This window comes from Tetrao urogallus (genome assembly GCF_951394365.1).
Source record: "Tetrao urogallus genome assembly, chromosome: Z".
NCBI lineage: Eukaryota > Metazoa > Chordata > Aves > Galliformes > Phasianidae > Tetrao > Tetrao urogallus.
Window position 1 is genome coordinate 42,817,838 of NC_136816.1, and position 16,081 is coordinate 42,833,918.

A 16,081-nucleotide genomic window follows, 5' to 3' on the forward strand; every position below is an offset into this window, starting at 1 on the left:
GTGTCCTGGCTAGATTTCAGCTGCGGTTATTGCATTCCACCTCCTTACGTTCCATCTGCAGTTTCAGCAGGACATGGTGTTCCTCACTTTCACTCTGAAACTGTTGAGCAGTGCTCCTGTGCATCGTTACACAGCTGCTGTGCTCCATCATGGTGGTATGTCCCTATATATATTCAAGCAGATTTGGCTCAATGTAGTGTTTCAGGGCTAAGTTAATTCAAAATTACTTTCCAGCATGGTCAGTGGAATTATTCTGGATTTGAAGTACAATTACTCTAAATTTAAAGTACAGCCAGATTTCAAACCCAGTGTCTACACTATCAATTAGTAAAAATTTGCAAAGGTCTTAGGTCAAAATGCAAAGGTTTTTGATACTACATGGATAAGGAGACATGAAGCATAAAACCCAGAGTTAAGCGTTGTTAATATCTGGCAGCAAAGGTAAGTACAAGCATACGTGTAATTATGAGTAAATAATATCTCCTTCATGTTAGTTTTCACTTGTACGCACAATGCTGGTGTCGTTTTTACTTGATACTTCAGGAAAAGAGTGACTTTTCTCCATCTGCTGCAGCTGGCATTCTCATGCACGGCCTGTTTTTTTGGGAGAAAGAAAACAACTCCAGTAGGTGAGGGAAAGGGGTGTCTGAAGGGAAGAATATCTATCGCTTTTGATTTTTCTAGCACAGTGGAGGCTGCAGTGAAGCCAAAAGATAAAGATTTCCATTATTGACTGAGAACTCAGTAGAGCTGCACTGTGTTCATTCCTGCTGCAGCAGAATAACTCAAGGAGAGGACTGCTGACACTTAAACATGAGTTTATTCATATGGTTTCAGTTGGAGCAGGGGGGCTGGTGGGAGGTGAACGAGTAGTGACAGATGAGGGGAAAAAAATTTAACAATGGCTCAATGCAGGGTGGTGTGTTAAATTTTATATCAGTTTCACATGTATAATCGCAGCGAGCAAGTATGCACACTTTTTTTGTGTGTTTACAAGAGCAAAGGTGGGCTAGGTTCAGCATGGAAAAAACACCTATCAGAAAAATGAGTATGTGAACGGTCATATGGAGAGCCAAATACAGGGCTTACTTCTGCTGCATTGAAGTCAGAGGGTTGCACATTTCCACTCATATCCCTACAGATGTAAGCGGGTGTGCTGCTACACAGCTTTGGTTGCTTTTGCCCTGGGAGCAGTAGGACTACCCATAGCGTAACAGCTTGAAATTTAATTGGGAAGCAAAGAGATGCTCCTGGGAAATTCAGCCAAACAAAAACAACAAACCCTAAATCATGGAAATTATGTAGGCTTTTCTTTATTAGAAACAAATGTTGATTTTTTTCTTCTGTCTACACCCTAATTAAAACCATCCTTTGCAATTATGGTATGACCAAATGAATGTCTTTCAGTCTGCTTTTCAATTGTTACAGCTGCATTCAAAATGTTTTTTAGAGATCGAGCTAGAAAATTTATAGCTCTTTAAGAAGGGCTCATAGAAGAGAGTGATATTTTAAACACCAAGCTTGCTTATTTAATTAATCAAATACATATCCAAGTAATATTTTGCAGTGTGGATACTTAACTGATGTGCATAAAACCAATAGTTTACAGTGCATATGCAAAAATTGTAAAATACAAAAGTTGGCCCTGTGTTTTTCTTTATAACTTTGAGCACAAAAGCCTTGCTTAAGAAGCAATTGTAGAGTTTTTTAACCTTCCAAGTAATCTCAACTCTTCTGTAATTCTTACTATGAATTCAGACAGCAGCATATATACACTTTATTTTACCTATGCCAAAAAGTTAATTAGTAAGATAAAAGTAGATGTACATGTATATTTGTGCCTGTGTATAAATTTAGTTAAACACTGTACAGGCATGCAGGGGTTGATACAGCTTCTTATACAAAGTGAGACTGTAAAAAACTGATTTTGTAACCAAAGTTCAAGGCTTACAATGTATGTTTATGGTGTATGTTTCTGTAGATCATCCTTATTTTCTAAGTAAGCAGTTTTTAAATTGCAAGGTTTTCAAGATGAATTGAAAGGTTAAAATTTGTAAAACCTAAAGGCCCTCAGGAAATGAAGAATCTTCTTCATAGTGCTTGTCAATTAAGCTCTTACAAATTAGAGTGAATTTTGTGCCCATCTTCTGCTTTAGCATGTTTGTATCATCCAAGATAATCATCTTGAAGCCCATCGCTTGTTCTGTCTGATGTAGAAGTTTAAGACAAGATGTACCCTAACATATCTCTTTGTAACACATGCAGCAAAAAATGAGGCAACTTCAGCATATTTTACTACACCTTTGCTGCCTAGATTTAATGTAGTTTGTGTGCATATGAATCTTTATCTATAAAAATAATACACATATATGTGTTGGAAGAGAGAGAGTCAAGTGCGTGTTTAGATTAAGAAAAACATCCAAGGTTATGTTTTGCATCCTTGAAGGTTAGATTTTATATGATTTAGGGATTAAAAATTTTTCTGTTTGAAACTCAGAGCTAGCCACGCATGTAAAATACAATTAAAAAAACAAGGCTCTATGGGTGAAGAAGGAAGAAATCAGGCTTACTTGTCTACTGCGTGGTGTAAAGCTGTATGCGCACTGTGGTATCTCTCTGTTCACTGACTTCGCTGTACACATTGTCACAGGAGGCTTGGCTTAATCAGTTGTGAGCTGAAAAAAGTAATATAAATTGGAACCTTTTGTCGTGGAATATTTAAATGTGGATATGATTTAATGGCTTTGGGGAAAAAATTTAGCATGAGAGATTGTAAGAAACAAGAAATCGATTATATGTAAGAAAGGACTTGAACTTCTAATCAAGTATTACCATATACAGAGAGATCCCTAGCTAGTTATAGCTTAATTCAAAGTGGATAATGGTTAGATTTTTTGTTAATTTTAAGTTTTATCAAAAAATGACATTCCTATTCATTCTTTATCTAGGTTTGCATAGTACATACTTAAAATGATTTATGGAAAACCATCACTATGTAAATATTGAAGCATATGCCATACAGTATCCATAGGTAGTATGTTTTGTAAGAAGCATGGACATCTGTGCAATATCTTTTTACTTTGGCTAGGGAAATAAAAATGATTGCTGTGAATTAACCAGGTATAGCTTGATGCAACCAGTATAAGTAGGCGGAGAGTGTTTAAGGCCAGATTTCTGAGACCTTGCTGTTTATGTGACAGTGAAGGTAACCCCTTGACAATCAAGTACTTGACAGCCAAATTTTGTGATCTGTAGCACTTAGCAACAGCTGAAAGTCTGTCCTTCTTCACTGCAAACCTGAAATGTTCTGTCATTGACTGAATGGGATGGAAAACTGTGGCATCTCAACGGTGGCTAGGTCGTGTAGCCAACTGCCAGCATCTCTGACTTCTGCTGTGGAATACCTCCCCAAAAGCATTCACAGAGCCCAGTGTTTGGGCAAGGTTGTCTCCTTGCTCAGAGCACAGAGAAAGCTAGATCTACAGCCATAGGATGGGAGACTGTGTGAAGTAATCTTCCACTGATGTGTGGCAGTTACAGGACCTGTACCTACTATTCCCATGAGTTATTCTCATAGGGGCTGTATCTAATTTTTATTTACTTAAATATCTGTTTTTATAAAACATCCATCTGCTACATAAGCCTGTGAGTGATTTACAAATTAAAGCAAAAACAAAACAAATTACTACCAGTAGTACATTACAAAGCAGCCTGCAGCTGGCTGCAGTCAGGGGTTCTAATTCAATACATGCAAGCAGTGTAAATTAGACAATGTTATTTCCATCTTCAAGTTACAGTTAGAAGCAATAAATACTTGTGGCTTCAGATTGGGAATGTGTGTGCATAAATTGTTTCACAGGTGACTGTTTTTTGAGTTTCACATAAGAATTGCTCAAAAGCAGAACCAGTATGGCTAGCTGGAAGTAGCAGGAGAAGTTGATGCAAGGAAATTTAGGTGGTATTCATGGGGAGAGTAATCAAAGCAAGTTGGGGGAAGTGAGCAAAATATAATCTTAGAGCTTTCAAAAGTAAACCTGTTCTCTGTGTTGTTTCTTTTTCTGTTGGGTGTTTGTGGGGTATTATTCTTGTTGGTTTTGTGTTCCGAATGATTTTTACTAGATAGCAGACTGCCTCTAAAATGCTCCTCCATCTGACTGGTAGAACAGGGGGAGCATAACAATTATGGATGCCCACAATGCTCAAAGGTATTTAAAGGTGTGAACTCTTCCTGACTAATACTTCAGACCAGGACCAGCATCTGCATGATGGCATTTCTTTCATTTCAGTGTAAATGCATGCTGGATAATTTCTTCTTAGAGATTGGTTCTGGTGCTCTACATTTCCATGAATGCAGTGAGAATTCTTCTAAGGATATTCTGTAATTATTTACCATTGACAGTTTCATAGTCTTGTAATGTTTCATTGTGATCTATTGTGCATGGAACCTTTCAAAACATTCTGCATTGGCATGCAAGGTTCTGAAGCATACATGGCATCGACCTTCACCACTAACTCTGGATTTAGAAAGGTGACACGTATCAGAGCTAAAATAATAATAATAATAATAAAGATTTAATCAAATAAACGCATTTGGGGCAAATGGCATTTTCCAGTGCTCTAGAGGAAGCTTCTGGGGAGGGGAGGAAAGAATCAATACTCTGAAAACAAACAAATAAATAAATAAAGATTGCAAAAACTGAAAGATATTTGCTGCCTTCTTAATCAAATAAGAACTGGAGGTTTTTGCAGTGATGTGTAAACCAGAATGTTTGAATGTGTTCTGAAGTTGAGAGTCAAGATTTAAAAAGATCAGAGACAGTACAGAGGGGTATCTTTGCAAGGATTTCAAACTGTTTAATGCATGAGGAAGAACTGGAATAATTCTGATTTGATGGCATGCAACAGTGCTTGTTCGTTATAGTTACCATGCTGATGTTATGTCCAGAACTTGCCCGAAAGGAAAGATGCCAATAAAATGATGTATTCATTATATAAGTATTTTAATATCTTTTTATCAATACATGGTGGAATGGATTGCCTGACATTACATTGCAGAATTTTTAAGTCTTACCTTCAGGCAAATCTCATGCTTACTAGCAAAAATGAAAGTGTGAAATGCTTTTTAATGTATATTTAACAACAGATAGTCTAGTGATTACTGATGTGTATTCTCTCTGGATTTTTCCCTTGGTATCAGAAGGCAGTGTTAAGAGACAACATTTTTACACATTTATACTATCTATGTCCATCAGATGCTTACTTTTTACATATTTTTAACTGTCATTTATAGCAAAAAAATCATCCTTTAAGTCTAAGCCATATGAAGAGTGCGAGTCAGTTATGCTGTAAACAATTTCTCTATTTCTGCCTTTTTATGTAAGTTTATAATGAATGTGTTTTTCAGTATTGCTGTCACGAAAAATAAAAATTAAAAAAAAAAAAAAGGAGGAAGATACTAGTATTACGTGCTATTTTTGAGACTGCTTGCCTTGCATCGGAATTTCTTGTGAGGTAGTCCATAAATGATTTAAGCTGTATGTTTACTTATATTTGAAAAGCAAATCTATCAAATTCATTTGCTTAGCTCTTTCTTATAGTGATACCATTAAACATCAATTAAGGTACAATTTTCCATATTGTACAATGGAGTGAACAGCAACAAATGTATACCAAATACTTGTGTAGTATATAGATTGCTGCTTTTAAAATAGCAATATCAAAGGCATTTCAGATCACAGAGCCCCAGTGTTTTACATTTTGTTTGCTCTAACGTCATTAAACTCAATCTTTTTCTCTAACTGTGACTGTAATAATGGTATTTGCATGACTGAAAAAGTTTGCTTTTTTGGTTGAGTTTTGTTAACACTGATTGCATGTTGTTTTTTGAGCTTAGTATTTCATGTGCAGGCAGCAGAGCACCTTCTATTGAATTCAATAATTATGCAGAATCAATAAGTTTTTTCTTTGTGTTTGTCTTTGTTGTTTCTTTGATATGGCCTCTAGGATGCTGCAGGCAAGGTGCTGGACCGCTGGGCCATAATGTCCAGGGAAGAAGAGATCATTACCCTTCAGCAGTTCCTGAGATTTGGAGAAACCAAATCCATTGTGGAGCTGATGGCAATTCAAGAAAAAGAAGGGCAGGCTGTGGCTGTGCCATCTTCAAAGACAGATTCAGATATAAGGACTTTTATTGAAAGCAATAATCGCACCAGGAGCCCAAGTCTCCTTGCTCACCTGGAGAATAGCAACCCTTCCAGCATTCATCATTTTGAAAACATCCCGAATAGTCTTGCATTCCTGCTACCATTCCAATACATAAATCCAGTCTCTGCTCCACTGCTGGGGCTGCCTCCAAATGGCCTCCTGCTGGAACAGCCAGCAATGAGGCTCCGTGAGCCAAGCCTTACAGCTCAAAATGAATATAATGAGAGCAGTGAATCTGAAGTTTCACCCACGCCTTTCAAGAATGAGCAGACGTCCAGCAGGAATGCTTTGACCAGCATCACAAATGTTGAACCCAAAACTGAGCCACCCTGTGTCTCTCCTGTTCAGACACCTACGCCTGTCAATGATTTATCGAAAACAGAACATACTAAAAGTTCATTCCGCATTCACAGAATGAGGAGAATGGGGTCTGCCTCTAGAAAAGGAAGAGTGTTTTGTAATGCGTGTGGCAAAACTTTCTATGACAAAGGTACACTTAAAATCCACTACAATGCCGTTCACCTGAAAATCAAGCACCGGTGCACTATTGAGGGCTGCAACATGGTCTTCAGCTCTCTCAGAAGCCGCAATCGTCACAGTGCTAACCCTAACCCCCGCCTCCACATGCCTATGCTAAGAAATAACCGAGACAAAGATCTAATTCGTGCTACGTCAGGTGCTGCCACCCCAGTCATAGCAAGTACAAAATCCAACCTAACTTTAACAAGCCCTGGGCGTCCCCCAATGGGATTTACCACTCCTCCTCTAGATCCTGTATTACAGAATCCTCTTCCCAGTCAGCTGGTGTTTCCAGCTTTAAAGACTGTTCAACCCGTTCCTCCTTTTTACAGAAATTTACTTACTCCTGGAGAAATGGTGAGTCCTCCAACCTCCCTTCCTACCAGTCCAATAATACCAGCAGCGAGTGGCATGGAGCAGCATCCCCCTCCTCCTACAGAGTCATCAGTACCATCAGTGCTGATGCCCACCTCAGAGCCTAATGCTGACCTTGCCCCTAAGAAAAAGCCAAGGAAGTCAAGCATGCCAGTTAAAATAGAAAAGGAAGTTATTGATACTGCCGATGAATTTGATGATGAAGATGAAGAGGTGAATGACAGCAGCACAATGGTAAATGACATTGGTCATGACAATCACTGCCATTCTCAGGAAGAAATGAGCCCAGGCTTGTCTGTGAAAGACTTTTCCAAAACTGACAGAAGCAGATGCATTTCCAGACCAGATATAAGAAGAGCAGACAGTATGACATCAGAAGACCAGGAGCACGAGAGAGACTATGAAAACGAGTCTGAATCGTCAGAGCCCAAACTGTGTGAAGAATCCATGGAAGGTGATGACCGCCTCCATGAACCTGTTGAAAAATCTATGATGCACAGTGACAGACCAGATGAAAACCACAATGACTCTTCTAACCAGGATGTCATTAAGGTGAAGGAAGAGTATACAGACCCTACATATGATATGTTCTACATGAGCCAATATGGACTGTACAATGGAGGAAGTGCCAGTATGGCTGCCCTTCATGAAAGTTTTGCTTCCACATTCAACTATAACAGCCCTCAGAAATTCTCCCCAGAAGGTGAAATGTGCTCAAGCCCAGACCCCAAGATCTGCTACGTGTGCAAGAAGAGTTTCAAGAGTTCCTACAGTGTGAAGCTTCACTACAGAAATGTTCATTTAAAAGAGATGCATGTCTGCACGGTGGCTGGCTGTAATGCTGCGTTCCCATCACGGAGAAGCAGAGACAGGTCAGTAAATATTAATTGATTTTCTACATTATTAAGTCTGTTGAATTATGTACGAATAGGTAGTTTAGGGTACATGAAGAAAGAGAGAGACGCACAGTAATGACAAGTGACAATCGTGTTCCCATGACATTGAGAGATTTTCATCACTTCAGGATTTTCATTGTTGCTTGGCATTCCGAATAGTATATATTTGCCATGCTCTTAAGTGACTGGCAAGATAATAAATGTCATTATTCTTTCAATGTACCTATGAACATGTGTTTATAAGCTGCAGTTCATTACATTTTTTTTTTTTCTCCTTGCAGCTTTTAAATCAAGAAAAGCTTCTATTAAATATATAGTAAATAATACACAATAGAAATGTCTTCATGCATGCACATCAAACCACAGAAGTAGGAAGGAGGGAAAAGGATGGATGGACAGTTGGATGAATGGATGGAGAGAGAGAATTGAAGGACTGTAATAAAAGAATGATTTCCATCCCTGTAGGATCATATAAAAGAAAACATGAAACATGAAAGAATACTTTTGCTTCTCTTCAATTTTTAAAACTAGCTGCTACATTGTAGCAAGAACAAGTAAATAGGTAGAAAAAATTTTTCTCTTTAGAGAACGTATACACCTCTCTATGCACCATGGTTGTTTAGTCCACTTTCTTTTCTTCCCAACTTATGGGAATTAAGCACACTCAAAGAGCAGAGACTAGACCTCTACATATTTTTAAGATCTTCAAGGGTATATTCAAATGACATCATGTCCTAACTATGCTGCATCAGCACTGAAACAGTTGGGCTTAAACAGAAGCAGCTGGTCCTTTAACTCATAGGGTTTTTTTGTTGTGTGATTTTTTTGTTTTGTTTTGTTGGGGTTTTTTTTGTTTGTTTGTTTTTTAGTATATACTATTCTTTTCCAATCTTGAGGAAAATGTAATATAAATGGAATTTGTCAATGTGGTACAATAACACAGTTATTTCATAGTTGTGGTTAAAAGTTCTCACATGTGATGATCATATGTCACATAACAAAATCTCCCTGGTTCATAGAGTGATAGTGAGACTGAGTCCTCTGTTTTCCTATATTTGTGTTTCATATTTTTTCATTATGTTGTAAAAATTCAAAAGACACAGGAATGAAATTAAACCTAGTAAAACATCTTACACAGCTCCTTTATTTTTACCATTGAAGTTGATGGGATTTGAAAGTGAATGTATCATGTCATACAAAATAAAAGCAACTTACTGCTGAGGAGACTGAGATGGAGAGTTCAGTCACCAACTGTCTCATATCTCCTGGTCCACCAAGCAGAATAGGAACAAACATTAGAAAACAAGTTCAAGATAAAAAGGACCATCTAGGAAGTTTGGTTTAGAGTAGGATGAAACCATTGAACATGAAGCAGGCAAAAATAAATTAAGGCTTAGTATAGTAAAGACGTATCTGTTCTAACAAAAAGGTAACTGTGATGACACACATAAAATATCACTGAGAAATGAAAGTTTAAAATAGGATTCACATTTTGAAAATATTTTGTGAATTATGTAGGATATATTCCTACTAAGCTCATTGAAAGTTAGCCATAAAAATCTATGATTTAGGAACTGAAAAAGCATGCTGCATATTTAAAAATAAATTTAGTATTTGCTTATTATTTTGAGTATTATAAGATGCAAAGCCATCCTTCTATCATTCCATTAACATCCAGAATATGTTTCATTTATTTGTTACAATCAGAACAACAAAAATTCCTAGGCATAATACAACTTAAATTGCAAAGATTTAAGAATGGTCATGGACTTCAAAAATGTGAAGCAGTGGTACAGTTTGTGTGCCCATTCTGGCTGGATTTTTTTTTCCACATACATTACCACTCCCGATTTGCAAATTTTTCTGGAACTACCTTGAAAGAATCCAGTAAAACTGTCATAGTTCTCGTTAATTCTTTTAGAGATTTGAGAGAGAAATATCTGTATTCTTTTTGCAACTGCTTAATCACCCTAAAGTCTTTTCCATGCAATTTTTTTGCTTATATTCCTTTTAAGTATGTGTTGTTATTTTAGAGAGAGGCATAAGTTTACAGTTTCTAGCTCTTCAGATCGTGGACAGCACCTCAAAGATAACTGTATAACTAAATTAAAGACATTGCAAAGTGAGAACTTCTTCCAGTGATTTAAATCAATTTCACTTAAAAGCTCAGAGGCATTTTGCTATTAATTGCTGCAAGAGAAATAAGAAATACCTAAAGCACACAGTAAGCACTTCTTGATAAAAATTCTTATATATTACTGTTTCATTCTTTCAGACACATTATAAAAAGTCTGTATGATTTTCTTGTGTTATCACTCACATAATCAAGTGACCCTTAGTAAGCTAAAGAAGCCTAGAAATACTTTGCTTTGCAAATTAAAATTAAATTATTTTTTTAGTGCTATCTTGTCAATGAAGTGGAGGTTCTAGATATCTCATAGCCTACTGTCTTGAGAGGTTTTAATCTTTATTATTAATAATTTTGTTAATAATATTGCTAGCAATTATATTAATAATACTATTAATTACATTAGAACTAGTTAGGGAAATGTTTTAAAAGAAAACAAAAGCTTATCTGGGGATAAATATCATTGGTTGATCTTTTATGTTTTATGTAATGGCATCTGGCATCACTTAAGATCTTTTGCCGGTGTAACTCTAGTCAGTTAAAGGTTTGACTATATTTCCCCTATGTCTCTTGCATCCAAGAACTCTGAATTCTTGACAGTGGTGGTAGCTGCTGTGAGCTTTGCGAGGTAGGGTTGTGATACACATAATTACCACAGGCAGCACATCACACCAGGACCTAACAGCTCTGCTTTCACTGAAGGAGAGTTTTTTATCCGCGTGTCACGGCTGCAGTTATTCATTTTAGAACACATCCTGCAGCAGTGCCTATTAAGGTTTGACTAAAATGAGCTTCACCATTCCTAGATCATCTGTGCCCAGACCAAATCCTTTGAATATTCTTCTGCTGGAATGGTTGGAATATCTTCTGATATCTTTGACTAAGCATTGCTATTCTTTGTAAATGAGGATCAAGTTAATCAGCAGACTCACAATCCCCAACTTACACATATTTTTTCAATGCAGGGCAGAGGAAAGCACAGCAAAGTCCCTGCACTTATTGTTACTGTCCCAGTAATTACTTCTCTTTTCCCTTCTAGAAATTAAAATATAGTGCTTTTGAATGTCCAAGCTCTACGGAGCCTAGGTGTTTTTTTTTTTTCAGTAGGGATTTTTGTTTTTTGGTTCACAGTCTTCGCATCTACAAATAACAGCGCTCATCAAATTTTATACATACCTATATCTCTGACTCTCTCCCCGTAAAGAGAAATACAACTGTCTCTCATTTTCTGGAAACTCTACACTTGCCAAAATCATTTTTTATTCAATTCTGCACCAGCCACTTCCTGAATTAGCTTTTCAGCCATTGCTATTTCTGTATTTACTTCAAATGTCCTTTTTTCTAAAGGCAAGACATACAGGCCATATCTTGTTACAGAAAGGCAACGTAAAGTAAATAGTAACAGAAACCGTATTGAAATTGATGTCAGTGATTAGGAGCAATGTCTTGTCTGCTTTTAAACAGAAAGATGCCTCTTCCAAAATATTTTTTAGTGGGAAAAGAGAAAGTAGGGAAGAAAAGTTTACGTGAGAACTTTGCACTCAAATGGAAAGAATTGTCTTTCAAAAGGTAATTATTTCTAGACTCAGAAGAGTTTGCTTATGAATGAGGAGAAGGGGCCTGGCCCTGGCTGTTGGGTTCCTCTGGGATCTGTATCCTGGCCTCATCTGTGACTGCTGCCACTGCAAACAGTACCAGTGCGTTATGCAGAAATAGTTCTGGTGGATCCTTGAAGCCAGCACTGAGGTGTGGGTGCTCAGGAAATGTAGAGCCAAGAAGCGTATGGACAAAATATAATAAGAGGCCCAGTGGATCTTCTGATCTCAGTAATTCTCATTGAGGAGCTATGTCAGATCTAAGGGAGAAATTCATACATCTTTTCTGCCAGCCCTAGGTGAAAGCTAAATCTGCATTTCGCCTCAGCAGTGGCGCTATTAACATCTGTGTTTCTTAGGCTACAACTCAGTTATGACATGTCACATTTCCCTTTCACTCATACACAAAATAAATTAATTTTCAGTGTAACTATTCAGAGGAGCGAAGCAAGAACTTTTCACTTTGTCTTTCTACTATTAAAGTAGTAATATTAATTGTTCAGATTTGGTTTAAAATTTTCTCGCAGCATGTACATGTGTGTATGTTCCACAGAATAAGGAAAGCCCAGGAATAAATTTAAAAACAAAAATACTATCTGCTTAGGGTGACTTATAAATAAATACGAGGCAACTCTTGGAGCCAACAGTGATCATGCATTTGATTGCTAGTTAAATCAGTGCAGATTTAAATATGTAAACTCCTTGATTTGTATGGAGCAAAACATCTGTATGTGGTTTATTAAAACCTGCTGATATCTCCACAACTACATTTGTATGGATATAGACCTCTGTGTAGCTGTACTGAAAAAGCAGAAGCACACTTTTTGTCAGGTTACCTGACTTCCAGCCCTGTACAGGTGCACTGGAATATATTACTATCAATTACCTATGATGAACCACTGCATGCATTATCAAGGGAGGTGAGAAGATGTGAAAAACCTGCTACCCTTCTCCTGTTACCACTTTCTTGACAAAACAGCAACCTTTTTTTTTTCATTATCCTATCATTGGTAGAAATCTTTTACAGATAACTTTCTATAGAATCAATTTCTACTTATGCATTCAATTTTAGGAACAGGTAGCTTCAAAATACTACACACTGGTCCATGATAACTGTTAGTGGATTCCCCCTTATATAAGTAGCTGTCATGTACAGCTTGAATTTCTTCCAATTAAAACAAAGAAATAGCATTTTAAGACATTAGGTGTTTGAGGAGCCATTTATCAGTAAAAAAAGGGGCTATTTTCTATATTGTTTAAATATAAATATATTTACATACATACAGCTGTTTCTGGGCATGATGCAGTTCTTGATGAAACTAGCTGCATATCCAGTACAATTGTATGAACCATTAGGTTTTCTGTTGCAGAGTCACTAAGATATGGGCCATTGCTAACGTTCACATAACTCTTCCTTACCCAAGGGAATCTGGATCATAAAAAAATGTTTTGTGCCACCATTAGCCTCTTTCATGAGTAGTCATGTTGAACAGTGAGGGACTGCCTGACAGACTGCATACTCACCAATGTGAACAAGAGAAGCAGAATTGAAATTTGTATGCACAGAAATAATTTACTACTAAGATTTTTTTTTCTTAAAAAAAGAGAAAAAATAATCATACCTTAAAGAGGCTACTTATATGAGTGTGTTTAGGAGTTGATTAAGCCCTCTCCTATGAGGATGGATTGAGAGAGCTGAAGCTGTTTAGTCTGGAGAAGAGAAGGCTGCAGGGGGACCTGAGGGAGACCTTTCAATATCTAAAGGGGAGCCACAGGAAAGAAGGGGACAGACTCTTTATCAGGATCTGTTGTGATAGGACAAGGAGAAGTGTTTTCAAACTAAAAGAGGGGAGATTTAGGTTGGATATAAGGAAAAATTCTTTTACAGTGAGAGTGGTAAGGCAGTGAGACCGGCTGCCCAGAGATGCGGTGGTTGTCCTGTCCCTGTAGATATTCAAGATGAGGCTGGACCAGGTTCTGATCAAGCTGTACCTGTTCAGTGCAGGGGAGTTGGACTAGATAACCTTTAAAGGTCCCTTCCAACTTTAAGGGTTCTATGACTCTATGATTCTGTGAGTAAAGGTAACAGAATCAACTCAAGGATGGCCTTTTCTTACTAAACTCATTCATCTGTTTTGGGTGTGATTTAGAGGTGGTTGCTATTCTTTGAAACCATCTGCTGCCTTCATTTTTTTTTTTTTTCTGTTGGTGCACAAAATAGTATCACTTTGACAGTGAGAATACAGATTCATGCAGTGCAAAGTATCTTGTTACGTGATCTCACAGTGTAAGTCAAGGAATTTTCAGTGACCTGAAAAGTTTATTTAAACTGCCACACCAGGATTGGGACAGGTGGCAAGCATAAATAAAGCACTAAAATCACTAGCTAAAAGCAAGACATACATTGAGCAATTTTTCCTGTTATGTGTTGTGACAAATAGTATAAATCTTTAATTCATTTTGTTCAGTTTCCTGCACAGACTGTGTGTGTTTAATGTTCAGTGAAAGAGATTATTTGAGAAGACAGCACTGGGAACATGAATGCTTGCTCATAATATCCTGGTTGCCCCTCAGTTCATGGGAAACAACTGGAAAGAACCAAAACACTTCTCCAGAGAATGGGAGAAAATTGAGGATTCTTTCCTGAAGTCTTTTGGAAGAAGGGGAAATGAAGCATCTACGTACATTATTTTCTGCAGAGAATGACTCTAGCTGTTTTTTAAACTTTGCAGCCGAAGGCAGTAGAATTTCTGCTGCGGTGGAGGAAGCTCTATCTGCTAGATACAAGACAGCACTAGGACTCCCAAAATGATGAGTGAAAAAAATGGATGAATGAAAACAGATGTGTGAAAATAGAACAAGGCACTGCATCCTCAGGGACATAGTATTCAGGTGGAGGAATCTGGGGAGGTATGATGAGAGGCTGAAAAAGACACACTTGTGACAAGAATAGATACACTTTTACTGCCCTTTGGAATTACAGTTTCAGAGGAAGGAGAGAAGCAGTATGCAGACAGGTAACTGAGCTGCTGAGCCGTGGCAGAGAAAGGGATAGGAATGGAAAAGCTGGGACATCTGGGAATGAAATTTTGTGAAACTGCTCAGCTGGGAGAGATAAATGGCAAAATAGGTAATCTTTGTACACAGTTTCTGCTTTCGGTATTGCTCAGAAAGGACATTATAAGAGATACTCTCTTAGAGTGGTGAACAAATGTAAGGTGTGTGTTCAAGGAGCCTGGGAGTGAAAGGAACTGGTAAATCATGTCAGGGAACAGTTTGCTTCTACAAGGGCCAGTTCTTCATGCTGACTTTCTTTCAAGATGGAAAGAACGAAAAGAAGGAGAACATGGCAATGGAAAGGTGCTATCGCTTCTTAAAGGAATATCATTTGGAGAGGCTCAGCAACACAGGAACTGCTGGCACAGGAGGGAGAGAGGAGTCAGCAGACATAAGTGCCTATAAGAAATGTGCTAGGGTGGAAGGATTGAAAATGTCTGGCAAAGGAAAAATTCTGAATCCTAGAGTGTTTAAGGTTTAGTTAGTAGCGGAATAGATTTATAGCAGTGCTTGATGACACATATCTGTTTCTGGAATATATTCCCTAGAACAGACAAAGCAGACTGTCTCTTCTCAGGCATCATCACAGTTACACTGTCACTTCCTTCTGGGGAATGTTGGTTATCAAGATGACTTCTCAACATCTGCAATGATAGCAAAGAAAATCTGTAGGGGCAGTGGGCATAGAAATTTGAAACTGTAAGGCTTCATACTTGTCCAAGTTGGAGGCAAAGATGTCCATGACCCTAGAAGACAACCATCATATATACACACATGATGCATTCATTTGGTCTTGTTTGTCAGACAAGAGAAACTGTCACTTGAAGAGGCAAACCTTACATCTGATTTTACCATCTAACCAAAGATTAATTCAGGGTGAGGCCATTTTATTCTTCGCTTAATGGTGATGATGTTTCCACTCCTACATTTGGAACGTTGTATTAATGAGAATGTGAATGACTGTGCTGGGTCGTATATGAATTTAAACTTAAGTTTAGCTGAAAATGTGAAAATTTATGAAATAAGTTCTAGAAATGACCTTGAAAAAAATAAGAGGGGAATAAATTACATCTTACACATGATTCATAACAGCTGAAACACTATTTTGGTGGACAGTGTATCAGTCCTGCCTGTATATGTAGACAAAAGTAGACACTGTCCACAGTTGAACTCAGCCCAAAAATATGCTTGTTCTTAGGGTTTGTGAGGTCAGTGGGTAGTTTTTAAAGTAGCATTATATAATGCACAACCGTTATAGTACAACAAAGCTCATTTGTTTTCCTATCCCTTTGCTTTTTGACATGTTA

General features: G+C 37.6%; 1 protein-coding gene across 1 annotated transcript in view; it reads left to right on the forward strand.

Annotated features, from left to right (window-relative positions):
• Positions 1 to 16,081, forward strand: part of BNC2 (basonuclin zinc finger protein 2) — a gene marked incomplete at both ends in the record, with an annotated part of 333,419 nt that overhangs the window by 302,602 nt on the left and 14,736 nt on the right. The window contains one exon of the mRNA XM_079548483.1: positions 6,004 to 7,970. Within this exon, the coding sequence (XP_079404609.1) occupies positions 6,004 to 7,970 (1,967 nt within the window). The remainder of the gene's footprint in view (positions 1 to 6,003; positions 7,971 to 16,081) is intronic.